This window comes from Neurospora hispaniola (assembly GCF_033458365.1).
Source record: "Neurospora hispaniola strain FGSC 10403 chromosome Unknown B0T23scaffold_2, whole genome shotgun sequence".
NCBI classification, from domain to species: Eukaryota; Fungi; Ascomycota; class Sordariomycetes; order Sordariales; family Sordariaceae; genus Neurospora; species Neurospora hispaniola.
Window position 1 is genome coordinate 5,061,700 of NW_026944407.1, and position 21,095 is coordinate 5,082,794.

Genomic DNA, 21,095 nt, shown 5'->3' on the forward strand with positions numbered 1-21,095 from the left:
AACTCTCCCTGCGGCTGATGAGCTAACTTGGACTCACGTCTGACGAACGGGCATTTGCACAGTATGATTCACATAGCCGACGGCAGTGGCCAGGAGCCCGGCAGCGGACTTCACTTGACTGCTTGTCAACATTTGATTTCTCGTCGTCTGGACAGGTACCCAAACCGCTACAACGTCAGACAGGGGTACAGTAGACTTCATAGCCACAACAGCGAGATACCTACCTACCTATAAAACGGACAGGCAGCGGTATCCCTTCCTGCCTACACAGTAGAGGGCTTCAGTGCCTGTGTTCAACAGCTGCACAAACACCAAGTGCCGTCTAGGTAGGTAGTGTAGAACCAGGGCGGCTGAGTGCGTGTCGGAGACTCTAAAATCCAATTGCATGGACGGTGCAGCTTCAACAGAGTGTAGCATACAGGGCAGTATGTACCTCCAAAGGTAGGTACAACTACGAGGTGCGCAAAACCGCCCAATGAGAAGGCCCGGAGGCAATACTGGAACTGAACTTGAGAGCGACCCCAAAAGCTTGTGAGAACTGAAGAGCTCCACACGCACCAGGGCAGGCCTTACGTTTTTGCACCACTAGGAGACCCTGGCCAGCTACTAGTACCTGCCATTCTGGGGAAGCAACCTCGCAGTTCACAGGGTGGACAGGGCAGTTCTCACACACCTGCCTGGTACCTCACCTGGCTACCCAAGTCAAGGGACTACACGTCTTAACGTCTCGAGCACACAGACAGACACACGACACGGCCTCGCGGGGGGGTTCAAGGGTAGTGGGCAAGGCCATTGACGAGAAGTGAATTGACAAACCGAGGTCCAGTTTCTTCTTTTCTCACCAAGTTGCTTCAAAGTATGTAACCACATCAAGGCATATTCACGAGGCGCAAATAACACATGCCTCACTTGCTCCTCTCTCTTTCAAGTCAAACCCGCCTTGGAAAAAGTCGACAAACTGTTCTCGGACCCAACCCAATCGCCTTCGTCATCGTCATCTCACTACAAGTTCAAGCTGGCCTGACTCTGCCAAATCACCTATCATCCAGCATTCCATGACCCTCCCCTCCCGTTACATACTGCATTCCCGACTCCCGTCAGCCTGGACTGGACTGGACTGTCTCGCTGCTAAGGTGCCCCACGCGGCTGCCGTTCCTTCGGTGCCACTGACCGAACTTGAACCCGCCCCTCATCCACCACTCGCGGCTCTCCACAAAAACCCATCTCCAACCCATCAGAGAGGTACCGCGACAGCTCCAGCTCCAGGGTTCCTGAACTTCCTGACAACTTAAGCCATCACATTGTGTACCTGTCCTTGCTTGCTTGCCCTTCCCCAAGATCTGTCGTCAGCACTTTGTACTGTCTTGTTTGGAAGAAGGAAACAACAAAAGCTCTTGTACGCCCACTTCCCCTGCGCCCGCAATATCAACCGTGGTTCAGCTTCTCTTGGTACAAGTCCAGAAACAAAGACAAAAAAGACCCCTCCGACTTTTAGTCCCTAGAACCGGACTCGAGTCCGCTCCAGCTTCCAGGGGATCATCAATCGCGCGCCGGTATTACCTACCCACCTACCCACCTACCCACCTACCTACCGACCTAGCGACAAGAAGCAACAGATAGCTCTAGATCATTATAGCCAGATTGGAAACAGAAAACAAAAGGGAACAGACCAAAAAGATGCAGCCGTACACTTCAAACCTACCGCACCAGCTGCCGCCCGACCACGGCTATCACCACGATCCTCACGCGACTCCATATCCCCCGCGTCATCACCAATTGCAGCAGCAACACCAGCTCCCCTCCATGGCCCCTCCCAGCGCGCCACCGCCGCACCATACAAACCCATACCAAGATCCCACCATGTCCGGCTCCGCGTCGTCGGTTCCTCCTCATGCTCCCCCCGGCCCGGGTGGTTCCAGTCACGGCGATGGAAGCGGCCACGCCGGCCAATTACAATCAACCCCGCCATCCCACCAGCAGCTACACGAACGAGCGCCCTTGACGGCCGAGGAAAGGATGCAGCAGGAGCAAAACTTGAAGCCATACTCGGGGACCGACAGTCAGGGGAGGATGTATTCGTGAGTTTTGACCTACGCACAACCCTTGGTTCCGGCGATCTCCCCGTTTGCGATCGGCGGTGGCAGAGACGGAGGAGAGGGAGCCAAGAGACAAGAGACAGAAAAGACAGCAGGGCTAACCCGGTCTCATCCCATGCCATAGGCTCGAAGTTGTGCAACAACCACAACGTGCACGAATGTGTGGTTTTGGTGATAAGGTATGGATGGCTTGCTTATGTCTGGCTGCTGCTGCTGGCTGCTGGCACATCGCACATGGGCACTCACACATTCGGTCCCTCCAACCAGTGTAGCCTGTTGCCTTGTGTTTCGCTCTAGAACAAACGGATTGATCGGTGGCTTACAGATGACATGGAATGACAGGATCGAAGACCCATCACGCCCCCTCCTTGTGTTAAGCTGGTTATTAGAGATGCGAAAACCGGGAAAGAGATTGATTGCAAGTCAGTAACTGTTGTCCCTGAACCACTAGAGCTGAATGTGACTGACATGGATGTTACAGTGAAATCGAATACTCAATGTTCATCTGCAACGTCAGCCTATACACAGAAGACGCCCTAAAGGAAGTAAACCTCGTCCGACACACGACCTCAACGCCCTCCATCTCGTCTACCACCCCAGCTTCGTACGCCTCTCTCGAGCAAACGACGCCCGCTTATTCGCATATTCTGCCGTCGAATCGAGATGTGGGCTATGGGCATCACCAAGGGATGCCGTACCAAGGGAACCCGGGCATGAATCCGTATGATATGCAGACAAGTCCTTACCACGGTATGCGGCCTCTAATTCCGCGAGATTTCACAGTGTATGCTAACAATGACACCAGCTGGCTTTGTAAACGGTAACCCCTACGGCGCCCCCGCCCCCTCGCACTACCAATACAACCAACCACTTCCACCCCAGCCCGGGCCTTACGGCGCCCCGCGAGGTCCTTACGACCACCCAACTCAGTATGGCGGCATGCACGGTGGTGTAGGCGGACCTCTGCAGCACAGGATGTCGGTCAGCAGTACTAGTGGTCAGGGCGGACAGCAGCCTCAGGGCATGTTCACGAGGAACCTGATTGGAAGCCTGGTGTGCAGCGCCTTCAGGCTGACAGATACAAACGATAAGATTGGGATTTGGTTCGTGATGCAGGACTTGAGTGTGAGGACTGAGGGTGTTTTTAGGTGTGTATTCCTGTGCTTGCTTCTCACCCCTTCGTCCCCCCATATATTCTTTTCCGTCTTACCACATCCCCTCTCCAGCCGGATCAGAACTGACACAACCCCAAATAGGCTCCAATTCTCCTTCGTAAACGTTGGCCTCCCCACGCCCCTTCCTTCAGGGTCATCCGGCTCCGGCACGGGCATCAACCAATCCAAGGCTCCGATCCTCGCTTCCGTCTTCAGCGAGCCGTTCCAGGTCTTTAGCGCCAAGAAGTTCCCGGGAGTGTGCGACAGCACGGCACTCAGCAAGTGTTTTGCGACGCAGGGTATCAAGATACCCATCAGAAAGGAGGGGGCGAATAGTAAGAATAATGAGGATGATGATGATTATTAAGGTGGTAGTTTTGGATATGGTCTAGCTTGTCAGAAATGAGATGGCCATTTTGAAAGGGGGCACCGAGCAGGGTGTGGATAAACGGTCCAACGTTGACGGGAATATTGGATGCTCGACCCACACTGCCAGTCACTTTGTCAAAGCTGCCGTCCGCTACCGTCCGGCCCAACCTCGACGAATCACGATCAGATACGACGAGTTTGGGAGTTACTGTGAAGGGAGAGAAGGGACAGGACAGGACAAGATGACACCAGGAGCACGAAGATGAACGAGGCTTCGGGGATTTACGAACATTCATGATGTTACGTATAATTATCAGCTACGAAGCGGTGCCCTTCCTCTGAAGATATCTTGATCTGAAGAATATGTTGAACAGGACAGGAGATACGAAAGGCATGATTCTACCATGGGTTTTTTAGGACTTGGAGTATGCGAAAAAGGACTGGACTGGGATGGAATGGATTTGAACAGGTAGCGGATGGATACTATTTTTTAATTTATTTTTTTCCGTTCTTTGCTTTCCTCATCGTATTGTGTGCTAGAACTCACTTTCACAACATCACGCCAAACAGGGGACGTTTTTGTACATACATCATAACTTCGTAACCTTTTATTATTTTGATCTTTCTTTGTTTCGCGAAATATCTGGCTTACACAGAGAAAGAGAGGGAGAGAGGGAGGCGCAGGTGGCTCTTTTTGTTCCTTTTTTTTTCTGCCCTATCTATCTATCTACTTACTAGTTGTGTTTTGTAGTCTAGTTCTAGTTCTGGTTTTAGGTACAGGTACCTAGCCAATGTCGGTTCTTCTTTGCCTTCCCTAAGTTGTTCTTCTTTGCCTTCTTGTTCTTACCTTTGTTCTCAACATTGTCGGTTTACTTACTTCCTCACTAATTTATTGCTTGACATTATATATAGAATGCACTGACCCTACCACACACACACGTATCGGCCGTGGCCCCCTTTAGTTCCTGACCAACACAGAACGAAGAAACCAACAAGAAAATCTAAAAAAAATTATCACCACTCCACTCCATACAAGGACTCTCTCTTATTATGTTTCTGCTACACCACATACACTACACTGCGCTTCACTAAACTACACTACATTACATAATCAATCAATCCATTCTTCCATCCGTCATTTCATTTCGAGCTGGACTGAACCAAACCGAACTAAACTAAACTAAACCATAACGGTACTTCATAAACGCAAGTTACCCAAGGTAGGTAGTGTAGTTACGCATTGTTCAGGGTAGATGTAATGATGAAATTGAATGATGTCAGACGATTACATAAGTGGACTGCAACATTCTGATTCTTGCAAGGAGAGCTACCTAGTTACCTTACCTAGGTAGGTGATTATGTCGTGTAAAGAGGTGTGAGGTTACTACTGTTGCCCCGAAGAGTCATTATCCAGGCCAGAGGTGAGAGGTGCCCGATAGGTGAGATGACATGCTGCCTACACTAGTGTAGAGACCTGTCCAATGTTTGGGCAATTGAGAATGAATCGATGGGAGGAGATTGGTTGCGTGTAAATGAACTGTACGAGACCGTGTAGAGCACTGGACTATGATAGATGTTTATGACTGTCTAGGAGACCGTGAAGGAATTGAATATTGGAATGACGGGAAAAAAGGAAAAAAAAAAAGAAAGAGATAAGATGGGACAAATGGAACAGATGGAACAGATGGAACAAATATTGGATACACCCGTTTCCGCTCTTCTCCCGGGTTTTTTTTTTTTTTTTTTTTTTAACGTCCGCAATTCCACCGTGACTCTTCTATATGTCTAACATGTAGCTCGTATTATGAGATCCCAAAGAAAAGGATAACCGAGATACCTCGTCCAATATCGTATCTGTCCCATTCACCTTTCTTTTTTTGACACACTGAACTCGTTGCTGTCACAGTCAATTTTCGGAGGTGCATCTGGAGCGGAAACGAACGACCTGGGGGTATGGACGATGAAGCTGAAGCTGGAAGATAAAAAAAAAAAAAAAAAAAAAAAAAAAAAAAAAAAAAAAAAAAAAAAAGAGAGAGAGAAGGAAACCCCGAAAAAAATGACCGCTGTACTGAAGCCGTAACGGACCAAGTTACAGTTCGACTTGGTCCCACCCGGCCGGCTGTTTTAGTGGAGCTAGCTCCGACCCCGGCTGCCTACACCTCCTCCGGCATTTAAACCGTTAGCGCGGTGAATTGAGGTAGTGGCAATAACTTGATTCTCCTTACAAAAGATGCCCACTTTGCTCACCTCCAATGCCCTGAATATTGTAAGTGGCGGTACCACGCTAACGAATTATATGCCGACAGAGGTGTAGATATTGCTATGCCGGGCACTCCACTATGCCGTTGTTCTCCACTTTTCCCGGGTTGCGACCGGATCGGTGCAGTAGGTACTAGATCGCCGCCGGATCATCGCCGGAAAGAGACCGAGGCGGTTATTTGTCCGAGGAGGAGCAATCTGCGCCGAAGCTGTTCAAAGCCTGCGGTGACAGTCAAACATTTAATTATCATTGTCATTACCATTTATTTTTTGCTCCACTGCCAAGTAATCTCACCGGACACAGTTCAAGTTTCTGATAAGAGAGGTCTGGGGTGTTGTTGTTCTTGTGTGAGGAATTGATTCCATGACATTTTCTTATTAGAGTAGATCTTCGTTAGGTAGGTACGTAGGTTTGATAGATCAACGAGATAAAGCTCTTGGCCACATGTCCTAGTGTAGATGTCTAAAAGCGAGATCGGCTAGAATGTTAGATAGTGGCACATTTTGAGATTTCGGGAGATCAACGAGATAAAAGAAAGCATGGCAAAAAGCCGCCGTGGCATACGTCACTGAGATATATCTCGACAGGCACAAACAATGCTTGAGTGAGTCGTTGTTGTTGTTGTTGCTGTTCAGTTTGTTTGGTAATGACTATCCAAACAGGAGATCTAGGTACGGAGTAAGGCCCTATGTGCGAAATCTCATCGCATCAAGAAAAAAAAAACAAAAGAATAAGATAGAATAAGAAGGTGGGAAGCATGGTCGTCCTATCATTTGAAACGGTGGTTGAGGCACGGGATCTCATCTGTCTGGCGTTCTGTATGTATCCCCAGAAATAAGGGTATATCGGGTAAATCCATGTGGTTGAATATCAAGGTCGGGGATCGCCCGTCCCAAACAGTCACAAGACAGGAACAGGAGTCAGGTTCATTCAGGAACCGGATCCAACACGGTGAATCTTAGTCTCATCATGAATTGTGACGAAATGTTGTCATGAGACGAGTCGACCGTCGGGCTGAAATCGCATTTCCAACCCGGAAAAGCCAGGAGCTCGCGGACCCTGTGCCGCACAATATCGGCCCAAGCGGTGGTCTCCGTCGCCGGGGTTTACTCGGCTGGGTCCGGCCCCGCCAGGTTCCTTTCGGTACCACTATCAACATGGCCTTTCCTGCCCGTACGCGGGTTCCTTGTGATGACGACTTCATTTCGAATCCTATGTCAACGAGAACATTGATCGATTCCTCGCTCTTATCAAGATCACAACATCACTTACCGGCGCACCAGTCGGCGAATCCCAAGCTATGTACTGGACTGCCCAGCTACCCACCCCATCGATCAACACCAACCCATCAAGTCATGCTCGTGTACGTAACAGGAATCTCTTTCGTTGGACGGAGCACATCATCTGCTGGATGGTGTCATCTTCTTGGCTGATGGCTCTCGCCTGCTCCCGTCTGTGTTCTCCGCCCTGGAATGGTTTGTTGCAGAGTCTTTTGGGTTGGGGGTTTGTTTCTCATCCCATGTCCCATCAAGAAGATTTCCCCTGCCGCTGGGATTGCCTGTCGAGTGTTGTTTTGGGACTTTTTTCTTTTTTTCTTTTTTTTCTTTCCTTGAGGCTGTGCGTGTGATGTCAACGCCCAGACGGACGAGACCCTTGAAATTTTCTCTTCAACAGAGGATGAAAAAAAAAAAAAAAAAAATCTTTTCGGGCCCTTGTGATCGACCTTTTTTCAGTGGCCAAAGAGGAAGCAAGATCCTTGTTGTGCCGTGGCCAGAGGTGCCTGGTTCTTGTCGACAGCACGTCGGGTTTTGGTCATGCGGTGCCCTGAGATGCAGTAGGTGCAGTGCAGTGCAGTGCCGTATGCCCCCAGCCTGTCCGCTGGGCTGAGCTACTTGAAAAGAAAGGGTTTTGCCCACCCCTCCCAGGCCCCGCCATCCATCTCAGTGCAGTGACAAGAAACCGAAAACGACGATCCAAGAGTCTTGAATCAGAAGAAAACAGGAACAAGGAAAAGTCACTCGAATATAAGACTCATCTTATTCCCAGAGTTGGGGCTTCTTCATTTACATCCATTTTTACCATTTGCGATCTCAAGTCATAACGACATCAGCCACACTGGCGCAAACCTTTCAACCACCACCTCCAATCGTCAACCCTCCTCGTGACGATCTACATACATACAACAAACAACCCGACTGGCCCACAGGCTCTTCTACGTCAGAGACAGTGTCCAAGGCGCGATCGTCTCCTGTGTCGTCCAAACTCTAACCCAACCACTCAACTTTGGCAATTAATATCACAAATAACACAATCGACAACCACAATGACAGCCCACATGCAATCATCAGGCCGCGGCGGCGCCGGCAACATCGTCGACAGCTCCAAGTCCCCCCGCATCCAGCCCGAAGACCTACAAACACCCACTCTCAAGACAGCCATGGTGACGACCGGCCGCGGCGGCAACGGTAACATGGCAAAGAACTCGGACCCCGTTGAGACGAGGAGGAGGCAAGACGTTGAGCCGTACGTTTTATCGTTCCCTATCCATCTCCCCCACCTCAGCAATTTGTTGCTAACACAGTAACACAGTGTCGTCCGCCGCGACTCCTTCGGCGCCACCCACATTGGCCGCGGCGGCACCGGAAACGTATTCACGGCCGAAGACGCGCAAGCTGCTCGCGAAGCCCAGAAGGCTGGCCACTCGGGAGCCACCGCCATCGACAAGGAAGATGAGAACCACCTGCATCTGCACAACCTGCTGCACCCTTCGAGGACACATAATGGTGGTAGTCACAAGGAGAACAAGGAGAAAGAGAAGGAAAAGGAAAAGGAAAAAGAGGCCGAGCGCGAGAGACAAGCTGGTCATGGTCACAAGAAGAATGAGAAGAGCGAATCGTCGGACCTGGGGTGGGCCGAGAAGGGGAGGAATTTCTTGTTTGGAAAGAAGGACAAGACAGACAAGAAGGAGGAGAAGAGGGAGGGGAGTGCGGAGAGGAAGAGTGGGAATAGTTCGTCGTAAGGCGGGTTGGGTTGTGGTGCGGTCGAAGAGGGGGATACAACTGGAGGGGCTTGTTGGGGCGCAACAGCGGTGATCATGGACTCATGACTGGACGGCAAGCTGAGCTGATGATGGGCTGCTGTTACGATGCTCCGCGACCCCCTTTTCGGCGTCCTCTCCGAATCGCCAACGTCTACCGATGTCGGCAGGTTCACGGAAAGTGGGATTTTTCTTTGTTTCATCACATTGTTCATACCCAGGGGTTTTGGCGTTAAGGGATATTCACCTCTCTACACGGGGTTGCGATGGATTGGGTATAGGCCATGATGACAGGTTGGGGCTCTCCTTTTTCAACATTAGCATTTTGGATGGGGGTGTTTTTTGACGGATGTACGGATGTGTTGAACACAGCACGGCATGGGCCAGAAAGAAGCCTTGATATTAAAACAGGCAAGGAAAGAAAGAGAAGGATTTCCAAAAGTTATCCTGATTTATCTCTACTTTGTTTTGCCCGCTGGACTTTTGCGATTTCAATGTTATAGTCTTTTTCTGGCTGATGATGTGTCGACTGAACATGACTTCTTTCTCGGAAGCCATGAGTTGAGTGATGAGTCATTTGCGTGAGATTTGGTTTCATGTCTACATTTCGGAGCAGAGATACCAAACAGCTACTTGCCTATATCCGCGTATTGTCCGTATCACTCGTCGATGTTATTGGTGTTGCTGTCTTTGATAATCTGATTGGCCCACTTATATGACTATTCCGAGGGATCTTGATGCGACTTGACGACAACAAACTACATTTTGCATCAAAACATCGATTCTTCACTTTGTTTGTTCCTTCAATTCCACGCGAGTTTACTCAGGGAACAGACGGTCTTCAGTCTCTCATCTGTCCTCGGAAAGCCGCCAGGATTTGAATCCTCCCTGTCTCGGCTAAATATCCGTTTTTCGAAAATTTTCACCAGAACCTACGGCTTTTTTCGTTTCTACGCAAAATATCTCGACAACACTCCTCCTCACTGCAACCACAACCATCACCCCCAGCCACCACCACAACCACCACCAACAAAAAAAAAAAAAAAAAAAAATGACAGAACCCTCCGCCCCCTACTTCCACCTCCTCGACACCCCCCTCCCCTCTCCCTCCCTCTTGAATCTCTTATCCAACCACCTCCCTTACTCCCTCCCCGTTCTCCGCCGTCTTCAATACGCCGCCAATTTTTCAGACAACAACAACAACAACAACAACGGACTGGGCACGACTCCCTACAGCCATGTTTTATTTGCTTCTAGGCACTCCCTCGAGGATCTTGTCCAGTCTTTTGAATCTGAATCTGAATCTGAAGCTGTAGCTGTAGCTGAAGCGGATGATCAACAAGCTGAAGATGAAGATGAAGTGGATGGAAAAAGTGGGCAAGCGGCAGCAGCGGATGGAAAAGGAAAAAGAAAAAGAAAAAGGAGGCGGCAGCATTTTGCTGCGGCGTTTGTGGACTTGAGTCGGTTTCCGGAGACGCAGGCGTGGGTTTATTCTACGATGGAGGATCATTGTTTTTTTGATCCGGGGACGGGTACGACCATGGATGGGTCGACAACATGGGGAGTGTTTGGCTCCCAGTCACAATCCCATTCGTTACCGGAGGAAGAAGCTCAAGAGTGCGATGAGCTCATGTTAGCCCTCTTGAGAAGGATGCGCACCATTGCTTTGCAGATGCCTTTGGTTCTAGAGAAGGCAAGTGAGCAGAGACAAAAGAACTGGACTGAGGCGAGGGCGTATCTTTGTATGGACGCTGCCGCGGGAGGTCCGGGTCCCAAGGTGATGATTGGTAGTTTGGCGGAGATCCATCGCCATCGATTGTTTTTGGATCAGGGACGGGTCCACATGCACAAGACGGCGAATATCCCTGAGGAGATTGAGTGGGAGGTGTGTCAGAAGTGGTTGTTTCGGACGGAAGCGTTGGTGTCGTCGTCGCCGTCGTCGGAGAAGGAGAGGGAGGGGGAGTTGGAAACAACGATGGAAAAAGAGGGGCTGGTGTGGGATCGGGTTAGGACGAAGGAGGATGTAAGGTTGGTGCAGAGCCGGACGAGTATTAAAAGGCAGGAGGATACGCTTTTGGGACTTCCTAGTGTGGCGGTACGGGATGGAGAGGGGAGGATGGTGGCGTGGGGGTTCATGGCGTTTGATGGGACGTTGATGACGTTGCATGTTGAGGTTTGTCTTTTTTCCTTTTCCCCTTACATTTTCACGAAAGAACGGGAGAGGGAGGAGGGAGAGAGAAAAGGAGAGAAAAAGGGACGAGGGAGCTGACAAGAACAAAACAAAAACAGGAGCAATACCGCGGAAAGGGACTGGCGAAGGCGGTGGCTTGTAAAGTCATGAGGGATCATGTCAAGGATTATGGCGATGATGGGTGGGGAGCTGCGGATGTTTTCCTAGAGAATTATAGGAGTCAGGGGGTTTGTAGGAGTATTGGTGGGCGGGTTGGGTGGTTGTTGTCTTGGTGAGTATTCCCGTTTTTCCCCCTGGAATTTGACGTTATGAGAGTTGCTGCTGACATGAAAATAGGGCCGTGGTGGATCTGGCTACAGCTGGGGATGCGTTGTAAGCGTTGAGCAGGTTACTTTGAAAATTTGATTGAGGGGATATATGTCTATCTAAATTTCATACATCATCAACACCGTTTTTATACGTACATACAACCAGGCACCTAAGCCTTGGTCTTAGTCAACCGATGAATCTCCTCAAAGAAGAACTTGAGATCATCCGGGTTAACAAACGGCGTAATGCCATGGCCCAAATTGACAATCCAGCCCTTGTGTCTGCCATGCCAATCAAAGCCCTGCACCATCTCCTCGACGACCTTGGTGATGGCCTCATGGGATCCGTAGAGGACACCAGGGTCAGCGTTACCCTGGAGGACCATAGGCCTGTCGCCAACAACCTTGACGGCCTCGGCAGGGTCGTGCAGCCAGTCCAGGCCGACGACATTGTAGCCCATGTCGCAGGCGGCGTCGAGAGCGTACCATGCGCCCTTGGGGAAGACAACCATGGGGACGGGCTCGAGACCCATCTCCTTGAGGCGAAGCGGCAGGTGCTTGGCGATGTAGGTCAGGTAGGGCTGGGAGAAGGTCTTGAAGGAGGAGGGGGAGAGCTCGCCGGCCCAGGAGTCAAAGACTTGGACGATCTGGATGTCGTTAGTACTGAATGGCCAAAGTGATAGACCCAGACAAGAGGGGGCATTACCTGAGCGCCAGCCTTGACCTGCAGAGCCAAGTACTCCACGCACAACTCCGAGATCTTCTGCAACAAAGCCTTGGTCTCCTCGGGATACTTGTAGATCCACGTCTTGACCTCCTTGAACAGCTTAGTACCGCCGCCCTCAACCATGTAGCACAGCAGCGTCCACGGGGCACCGGTGAATCCAAACAGGGGGACACGGCCGTCGAGCTTCTTGCGGGTGAGGGTGATGGCCTTGTAGACGTAATCCAGCTCCTTGGCCACGTCGACGTCGCGCTCCATGAGCTCGGCGTACTGGCCGTCGCTGGGCGAGCGCAGCGGGTTGGGGAAGTGGGGGCCCTTCTTGTCGACCATCTCGACCGTCATGCCCATGGCCTGGGGGATGACGAGGATGTCGGAGAAGATGATGGCGGCGTCGATCAGGCCGGCGTAGCGCTCAATGGGCTGGAGGGTCAGGGTCGAGGCGATCTCGGGGTCGCGGCAGACTTCAAAGAAGTCACGCCCGCCTTTGGCTTCATGGTACTCGGGGAGGTAGCGGCCGGCTGTGAGGATGAGAGGTGAGGTGTTAGAGGTGAGAGTAAGAATATGTGAGTGAGGATATCTCACCCTGGCGCATCACCCAGATAGGGGGACGCTCAACGGTCTCGCCTATGTGTGAGAAAATGGGTGTGTTAGTGAATGAGATTGCATGTGAAAGATGAGATGACTCTTTTTTTTTTGTCTGAAATTTTCCAAAGACTTACCACGGGCGGCCCTGAGCAGCAAGTCATTCTTGAGAGGAGGAAATTGGAAAGCCATCTTGTGTTTGTTTGTTGACTTGTTGTGAAGATACCAGGCAACCAAGGCAGTGGACAAGGACAAGAGACAGAGAGAAGCCCCCGCCATGTTTCCATGGACTTGTGATATTCCAAAACAGAACTGGTGGAGGATCACCGCACCCACAGCGTTGAAGCTCGGCTGCTGAATTTCAGTGGGGTCCCTTGGGCGTTTTGCGGGGCCGATCTGCTGCCAATTGCACCCCTGGTACGATCGAGCTTCCACTAAATCTACCCCTCTTGTCCCTGGAAGTCTGTCAATCCCCCGCTTACCTCTAGGTTTCTCAGGTAATTTGTGGCCTACGACTTTAGGACAAACTGTAGGTTATAGTAATAGGTACGTCCAAGCCACAACTGCCCTCAAGTTCAGACGACGGGAATGCAGGTACCATTAGCCACAGATACAGCACAGCTCGCTACAGCTTGCTTCCTTAGATAGGTAAGTTCCGTTGGAGATGCTCAGCTGTGCCGCGCCGTTGTCTGCCCGCAATGTCAGACTAAAAAGTTGATATCCACATTTCCCCCTCACGACGGATCTCTCACAAGTCTCGAGCTACCAAGCTAAGCTGTTCTCTTCCTTGTGTCGCTCGTACGTTGCTGGTCTCGACATGTTCTTCTCAACACCAATTCACTCTCTGTCTGTCTGTCATGATATACCTCTTTAATTGCTATACACTACATCATCTCGACACCTCAATCAACAAGCCGGATGGCTCTCACTAGGCTGGGATCCCCCGACCACCCACCCCTCCGCCGCCCGTGAACGCGAGTCAAGCTCCTCTCCTCCGCTCCAAGTCCACTCCCATGACTCCACAAACTTCCCACTGCTACCGCCTGCTCCAGCTGAGTCGAACTCCGCGAATTCCCTCCATCCCCCGAAGCCCACCCCCGACCGGCCCTCCGTGTTGGGTTGCCTCCGCCGCCGACTTCCCACATCTCGCCAGCTTTGTCCAGTCCACACGGAGGACGGTGGGGAGCGTGCCCGGTCCGCTCGAGGCCCGCCGCCGTTTGGGGAAACGGAACCTCGGAGATCTCAATGCCTTACAATGTCCGCCCACTCCACCACCATGGGCCTTCCCTTACCCAGTCGACCTGAGTCAGTGGAATTGGGAGCCGCCATCTTCAGCTTCGGCCCAACATGTCGCCTTCGATCGTACGGCAATTGGGTTCGATAATTCTGCGCCAACCGATTTGCTCGATAATGCCGACTTTTTTGTAAGCGGTTGGACGGCGCATCAAGACTTGAGACAGTCGAGAAATGAACCGATAACACCACAGTTTCTGGAACAGTGCGCGATGGAGGAGGGAATACACAGCTTCGAGGATACACAGCACTCGACTGAGGATAACATACCATGTGTTGAGCCATTGACAGCACAAGAAGACACAGAAAGCTTCGAGGATACACAGGACTCGGCTCGGGACGACATCCCACGTAGTGATGCATGGTCAGCGCAGGAGAAGACAGAAAGTTTCGAGGATACACAGTACTCGTCCCAAAACGATACACCATTTGAAGGCTGGCCTTCACAAAAAAGCCCCGAAGCTCCGATCGTGGAAGTTGCAAACTCGGAGAACAACAGTCACTCGACTACCGCATCTGACATCTTTGATGAAACCGGTAATTTCACTTGGGACCCGAAAGCCCGAGATACAGACACCTTGGAGCACTCCGATTATCAAATAATTACACCAGAATGGCCGGCAAAAGTTGATGTGAAAGGCCCAGAGGATACACAGCACTCGGCCCAGCAGAAGCTCCCATGGGAAGAAGGATCCTTACATGGAGCGCTCAACAGGTCGTTCACAGTAGACCTAAAGACTGCGACTTCAATGGACACCAATCATTCAACAACTGCACCAGATGTCTTTGACGATTCAGGCTTCTTTACCTCAGTTCCAGAATCAGAAATTGATCAAAAGAATAAGAAGCCCAAAGATCAGTGGATAAGTCCAGAGGCTTTTATGGAACAATGGTCAACGTCAGAACCACCGGAGGATGCGAGGCCTACAGAACCAGAGAGTACCAACCCTTCGGCGGTTCAACTACCAACATGGTTCAAAGACCCAGGAACCATAAACATACGTTCCCTGAGAAGAGGAGGTGACCTCCAGTCATTTTCGGAAGCCTTGGGACAAACGATGCCTGAGGAATTGGAAAACCTGGAGAGGGACGTTGAGCTGGAAACCTCGGGTCCAGAGGCCGTCCGGGAAGAGGAAGCAGAAGAGGATATGTTGGTGGAGGAACCACAATCCCCGTCAGCACAGTATTTAAATCTTCGACAAGACGTAGATCGTCTACATGCGGCATCCACAGAACCCCTGGCAATCTTTGCGGAACTGTTCAGTGGAATATGCGCCAAACTCAAGCACAACATTGCTCTTGGCGAGATATCGGCCATAGAACTTAGGGCCATCTCCCATGAGCTGATCCGAACCATACAGGAGAGATGGGGCGAAGATGAGGAGATGATGCAAACCCATTATTCGGCGCTGTACAACATGACACAGGCACAGTTAGCTGTATTTCTGAAAACCATTATTGATGGTGTCAGGAGTTCCGAAACTCTCACCGCAGACGCCGTTGAACCTGCCTTCTGGCGGCAATTCTTCGAGTGGATGTCCAAACTCGAACCTGGCAACGACTTGTATTACCTCTTCTACTGGGGAATGCGCACCGTATCCCAACCTGGTATCAAGAAGGGTATGGAAGGCATTTTGACAGTCCTCGAACGAATTCTCACCGCATGGGCTGCTCAGCCGCCAGGAACCACAGATCTTGGGGAAGGCCCTGACGGGGGTCAATTGAGTGAGGCTGATAAAGCTACGCCGAACGTTGATGAAGAAGATATCGACGAAAGCGATTTCGATAACAACGATCTGGACCAAGTCAAATATCACGGGGATGTCACGGAGGAAGTCGACATTGACCCAAATCAAGATTTATACCTGGAATGGCCTCCACCCGATCCCAAGTCTATCAGCTGCGTCGACTCCGTCCTGTTTGCGCTCAACGTCCGTTCCAGAGGGGAGAATCCTCAGAGAAACTGTCTACATGTTCGTTGGGTTTCTGCCGCCTTGGAAGCCGTTTCCCCACACAAGCACAGTATTCTTTTCGATGCAGCCACTGAACTCGTTTTGCAACTCGGTTCCAGTCCAGAGGGGATGGGAAGCCCGGTAGTATACAACTGGCTCTCAGTGTTGGCCCAGATGGACGGAGTGAACACGCAATTACTTTGCGATGCCATCGATGCCTTTAAGACGGTACCTGAGACCATTGAGCACTTGGGTAACTTTCATATGTGCTCGCTGATGCTCTTTCACTGGGCCAGTCGAAATCGTCTCAAGAGAAGGTTTTTAACGGCCAGAATGTACAGGCACAAGCATGAGGTATACCAAGTTGGCCTCGACAACAGCCAACTCGCATGCCTTGCCATGGCCATATATGAGTCCGAACCAGCGACCAATCATGCGCTTTTGTTCACCAGCATGTTCCATATCCTCCGATCGTTCAACCGGGTTCATCACCTCCCCAGGGCCCTCAAGAAGTTCGCACGAAGAGGCTTTATTAACCGCACTCTTCTCGAAGACCTTGCCTATCTTTGTGATGACCACAAGGTGGCTCTCAAGATGCGTCGCATCTGGGAAGCCTATGCCTGGAAAAAGAGAGCGATCGGTCCCGTGTTCAGGGAAAAAATGGAAAAAATGATGAATTCCAAAATGCCACCCAAGATGGATGACGGCGACAAGCACGCGCCGTTCAGCACCCACGTATACCTAAAGTATGCCAAGGCCATCATTGCCGACCCGAGCATCAGAATCTCCACCATCTGGAAAGTCCTTGACATTCCCAGATTCGAAGAGGCATTCGACCCCGATAGGGTTTCCTTGGAGGACCAACGGAAGCGGTTGAGCCTCCATGGAAACGTGGGTGACAAGCGCGCCACAGTCGTTGCGCAGATCGCACCCCTGTTCGCAAGCGTTGAACACCTCTCCGACAGACAGAAATACCGGCTGATGCAACAGTCCATCAGCTATCTGGAGGAAGTCGAGGCCATCAAGGCTGCCCGCGGCATGGGCGGTATCACTGATCAGGACATTCAGTCCACGGTGCAGCACACCCTTGACTCCAGGTACAGCGAGTCCAGCGACCGTGACGCGATCCACCAGCCGAATCCATGGAACCAAGGGCTGAGCGCAGATGTCCTAATGGCTCTCTACAAGGTCGTAACGAAGGACTTGGTCATGGGCCGACCGGGCAGGGAAACGAGGCTCAGGTATTTTATTCAGTGCATGGAGAGGCATTATGGGCCCGAGGTGGCGAGAGCGACAAGGCAGAAGTTGGTGGACTGGAGGACGAAGCTTTATGAGCAGGACAAGCCGAATTCCTACCAGGTGAGGAGGAGGAGGGAGTTGAAGCAGATGTCGTCGTATTAGGTGGAGAGGGGCGTATATAACGAACGAAAGCAGGCATGCTTGCACATAACTTTTTTTTCCTCACTTTTTTCTGGACATAACTCAGTTCAATACGTTCAATTTTCAACAGCAACATCTGTCTACATTCTGGCTCTGGGCATATACATACCCACGGCATCTTTTGCTTTCCAATACTCAAGTGTTCAACATCTGTCGCGACGGCAGTTACTCGACAAGGGCTCCTCCCCAGACTCTGTCTCTTCCACCGCCGCGATTGCGTTGACCGAGAAGCTCCCCATGATTATTTAGATTAGCGCTGCTGGGATGTCGGTCGGGGTGGATGGTGTCATGGTGCCACAGAGACCAATCGTGGTTACACGGCAGATATGCAAATAAGTTGGTCGCCACGATGCTTCGTGCTCGGGCGGGCCCCGACCAAAGCATACATACCTACTACCAAAGGCGAGAAAGGGCGTGTCTGGGTTTGAAAGGGCTCGAGGAAGTCCCGCGCGGCACTCCATGATTTCAGGACTTGAAACTCACCTAAACGACCAGCCATGGTTCCATGTTTCCGACTTCTGTTAGAGATCTCAACGGTTGACGATTTATCTGCCTATATGGCAAGCCTCAGGGCAATCAGAGTGAGTGGATTTGTAAGTGGGTACGTAAGTTTGACTACAAGGTGTGCCTAAAACGAACCTTCAACCACCAGACGGGGTGACACGGTTACTAACAGACGATCTGGTCTGGCCTGGCCGCTGGGACACTCTCAGGTCACTCAACGGCAATAAAAGGCGTGCACAAGAAGAAACCAAAGATCGTGGACTATACAATCGATCTTGTTCATCCCTATTCTTATTCTGGTGATCAAAACTCAACAGCAGATTGCGAGCAAAAGGAAGATGGACAACCCAAATCAAAACCTAAATCAACAACCGAAACATGATGCTCAGAGACATAAACAAGGACCGGGGTCTAAGGAACAGACAGGCGAGACAGATGGGTCAGCGATGACCTGCAGCAACATTTCAATACTTGCAACAGTCACACAAAGACAACCAGAACGTCCGATAGGCTTTCTCCTCCATGGAGTCTCCCGATCGTGGCTTCTGTGCTCTCTGTCCCGCTGGTCCGCCTGCCAGGTCACGATCTCACGCCACAGTCTTTCTCCGGCGTAGGTTCCTAGTCCGTCGTGATTGTGAATTTCTTCAAATCATCAACCCCCCTCACTCACGTATCTTCATCTTGAGACACACGGTCGGTCAGCAAGCAAACAGCAAAGTGGCGTTCGCGCATGGTTCAGTCTTGTATGGCTGGCTGGTGGCTCTGTAGGGAGTCTAGACTCAGACCAGCCTGTCGTTTGGACACACACAAAACCAGAGATGGAGGTGGTGAGGGGAGCGGCGGATCGAGCGCCTCCTGCGTGGAGTGGGCTGCCACTCCTCAAAGGGCTTAGAGTCAACAATAACCGAGTGCCGAATGCGAAGGGGAAGGAATACATTCCGGCTGGGGATGTTTGGACGAGATATTCTCATCGCTACGGCTGGTTGCCTCGTGGTGGTGGTGGTGGTCATTCGAAACGACACATGGGATCATGGGCCAGCCCTCGAGACGAGAGATAAACTCGCCAGGTCTTGACGTTCCAAATCGAATGGCATTCTTCTGATCGAGTTCACTTCACCGAAATTGATCTTTAATAAACGAAGAAGCATACCTACAAGCAACATATGGCGATAAGACCACGGCACCCCGACTCCCGCAGTATAGTACTTCAGCTTACCTAGATTCCTCCACTCTCCGTGAAACGTGGGATCAACGTTCCGGTGCTTGCCTGCAGCTTCTGCCCCCTGGCTCTCTGTCCCCAAACCTTCTCCCTCCCCAGGCTTTCAAAATGCGTTGCTGTGCTATCCCGTCCGGTCGGTCGGGCGGGAGCGTGAAGCGCTATTGCGTCTGCAGCTCACATAAACCCCCATCACCCATTGTCCCATCCATGTCTTGATCAGGGCATGTGGGTCTAAGCAAGGAGATACCCCGAAGGACTTTACACTCGTTTTTTTCAGAAATGGGACAATCGAGGTCGTCTATAGACCCAAAAGAGGCATATAAGAAAAAGAGCGCAAAGCGAACAGGCACTTCCCAGTTCCTCATGCAGATCCATCCCGGCGATGAAGAACTATTACCACCCAACAGTCAACAATCACTGTTGGGAGTAGGCAGTCACGCCGGCATTGTCACCAACTACGCGAGTATCATCGTATGTAAGGGGAAGAGGGGGGGAAAAGTGAGGTACTTTGAGCTCAATTCCCAAAATGGCAATTCGGCAAAGGCTGGCTGACCGACCGAGAAGGTTGAAAGGAGCTTCGGATCCTTCTTGGTAGCTTGCTGCCCGAGATCCCTCTTATTGCACTCGCTCCTGCATTATCGCTCACCCAGTTCCCCCAGTTTCCCAATCTGTGGTGCATGCCTGGCCTGTCTGACCGACCCATCTGTCTTCTCTTCCTCCCTCTCTCTTTTGTTGTTGATCTCCCATTTAATACGGTCCGAGACTTTGACTCGATCTTGGTTCGGTAGCCAGCCGCAGCTACCCTTCTCATACCTGCCCCTCTTTTCTTCACCTCACATACCCTTATCGAACTCACGTATCCTATGGTATTGGGAGCTGACAGTCTGGGGATCAAGCAGCAGCCGTCCCGGTACATACAAACCTTAGGTCCAACCCCTGGACGCATGTCGGCTGGCGTTCCGGGCGCCGTCTCCAAGGAAAAAGAAATCAAGAGCAACAAGCCAATAGTCTTTGTTCCCCTTTCCCGTGCGGTTGCTGCTGCTGCTGCTAAAAGAAAGAACGGGAATCTCCATACTTTCCCATTAGTTCGGGGTCGGTTGGTGATCAGGGTTCATCATCTCGCGTGGTTGTGGTGGCTGCTGCGCCTACTATCGATCGTGACGCCAGCCCCCCCTCCAAAAGCGCACCCAGAGCAAGCCAGGAAACCCCAAAGAGACAAGTGAGAGTGAGTGTGGCAACAATAAGAAAGCAGCATCACCTCGCACAACGTGTTCCCCTCCCCGTCCTCACACACACAGAGACACATACCCCCCCAAGTTCCAGTCTAGTTCCAGTTCCAGCTTTAACCCTCCGGTACGGTACCCTTCCGGACACACGCACACATACACAAGCAAAGGTCGGTCGGTGGCATTTCAGAAGGACATGAACCACCCAAAAAGCGGCTGAACTCAAGACCGAACGATATAGTTAGCGAGAGCACCATCACACAGACTGGACACAGACGCAATAGTCTTGAGAGAGAGAGCACAGAATCCGTTCTCCCCAACAGACACGAACTTACTGAAACCTATCTGTTAAGTTCAGGTTTTTTATTCGAATTTAACATGTTTTGAGAGTCTCTCTTGTGACGGAAAGCGCTTTCTCGAGAGGCTGTGGGATACGACAACACACCGACCCGTTACTATTCACGGAAGTGTCGTATGAGCTCCAAGCCGGAATTATCTATCCCGACGGTACCGACGAGCAAGTAGCACTACCAAGACACATTACGCCTCATTCTTCTTTTCAGCAGGACCAGAGCATTGCACGTGGTTGAGCGACCGCCACTACCACCACCACCACCCCCAAGACGGGCCACAAGAGTAGCAGGTAGTATCAGCCTTCCGACCTACTCTGTTACTGAGGACCCTCCTGAACCAAGACAACTTCATTTTCTTCAGCTTGCATCTCATCCCTAAACACATCC

General features: G+C 51.2%; 5 protein-coding genes across 5 annotated transcripts; 4 read left to right on the forward strand and 1 right to left on the reverse strand.

Annotated features, from left to right (window-relative positions):
• The first annotated feature begins 1,485 nt into the window (after positions 1-1,485).
• On the forward strand, positions 1,486-3,832 carry B0T23DRAFT_98711 (velvet factor-domain-containing protein). The gene is made up of 6 exons (XM_062842095.1): positions 1,486-2,078; positions 2,221-2,275; positions 2,439-2,518; positions 2,578-2,846; positions 2,902-3,244; positions 3,353-3,832. The coding sequence occupies exons 1-6, from the start codon at positions 1,678-1,680 to the stop codon at positions 3,615-3,617; spliced, it is 1,413 nt and encodes a 470-aa protein (XP_062696254.1). The 5' UTR covers positions 1,486-1,677; the 3' UTR covers positions 3,618-3,832.
• Positions 3,833-7,854: 4,022 nt separating this feature from the next.
• On the forward strand, positions 7,855-9,049 carry B0T23DRAFT_98803 (uncharacterized protein). The gene is made up of 2 exons (XM_062842096.1): positions 7,855-8,402; positions 8,469-9,049. The coding sequence occupies exons 1-2, from the start codon at positions 8,203-8,205 to the stop codon at positions 8,896-8,898; spliced, it is 630 nt and encodes a 209-aa protein (XP_062696255.1). The 5' UTR covers positions 7,855-8,202; the 3' UTR covers positions 8,899-9,049.
• Positions 9,050-9,685: 636 nt separating this feature from the next.
• On the forward strand, positions 9,686-11,543 carry B0T23DRAFT_98805 (uncharacterized protein). The gene is made up of 3 exons (XM_062842097.1): positions 9,686-11,089; positions 11,206-11,378; positions 11,444-11,543. Exons 1-3 carry the CDS (start codon positions 9,968-9,970, stop codon positions 11,481-11,483), a joined length of 1,335 nt encoding a protein of 444 aa, XP_062696256.1. The 5' UTR covers positions 9,686-9,967; the 3' UTR covers positions 11,484-11,543.
• Positions 11,487-13,071, reverse strand: B0T23DRAFT_375619 (uroporphyrinogen decarboxylase). The gene is made up of 4 exons (XM_062836905.1): positions 12,859-13,071; positions 12,722-12,763; positions 12,122-12,657; positions 11,487-12,062 (listed from the first exon to the last, which is right to left on the reverse strand). Exons 1-4 carry the CDS (start codon positions 12,998-13,000, stop codon positions 11,586-11,588), a joined length of 1,197 nt encoding a protein of 398 aa, XP_062696257.1. The 5' UTR covers positions 13,001-13,071; the 3' UTR covers positions 11,487-11,585.
• A 544-nt stretch (positions 13,072-13,615) lies between these two features.
• B0T23DRAFT_98849 (uncharacterized protein) lies at positions 13,616-17,509 on the forward strand. The gene has a single exon (XM_062842098.1). The coding sequence runs from the start codon at positions 13,735-13,737 to the stop codon at positions 17,365-17,367; it is 3,633 nt and encodes a 1,210-aa protein (XP_062696258.1). The 5' UTR covers positions 13,616-13,734; the 3' UTR covers positions 17,368-17,509.
• Positions 17,510-21,095: the final 3,586 nt, after the last annotated feature.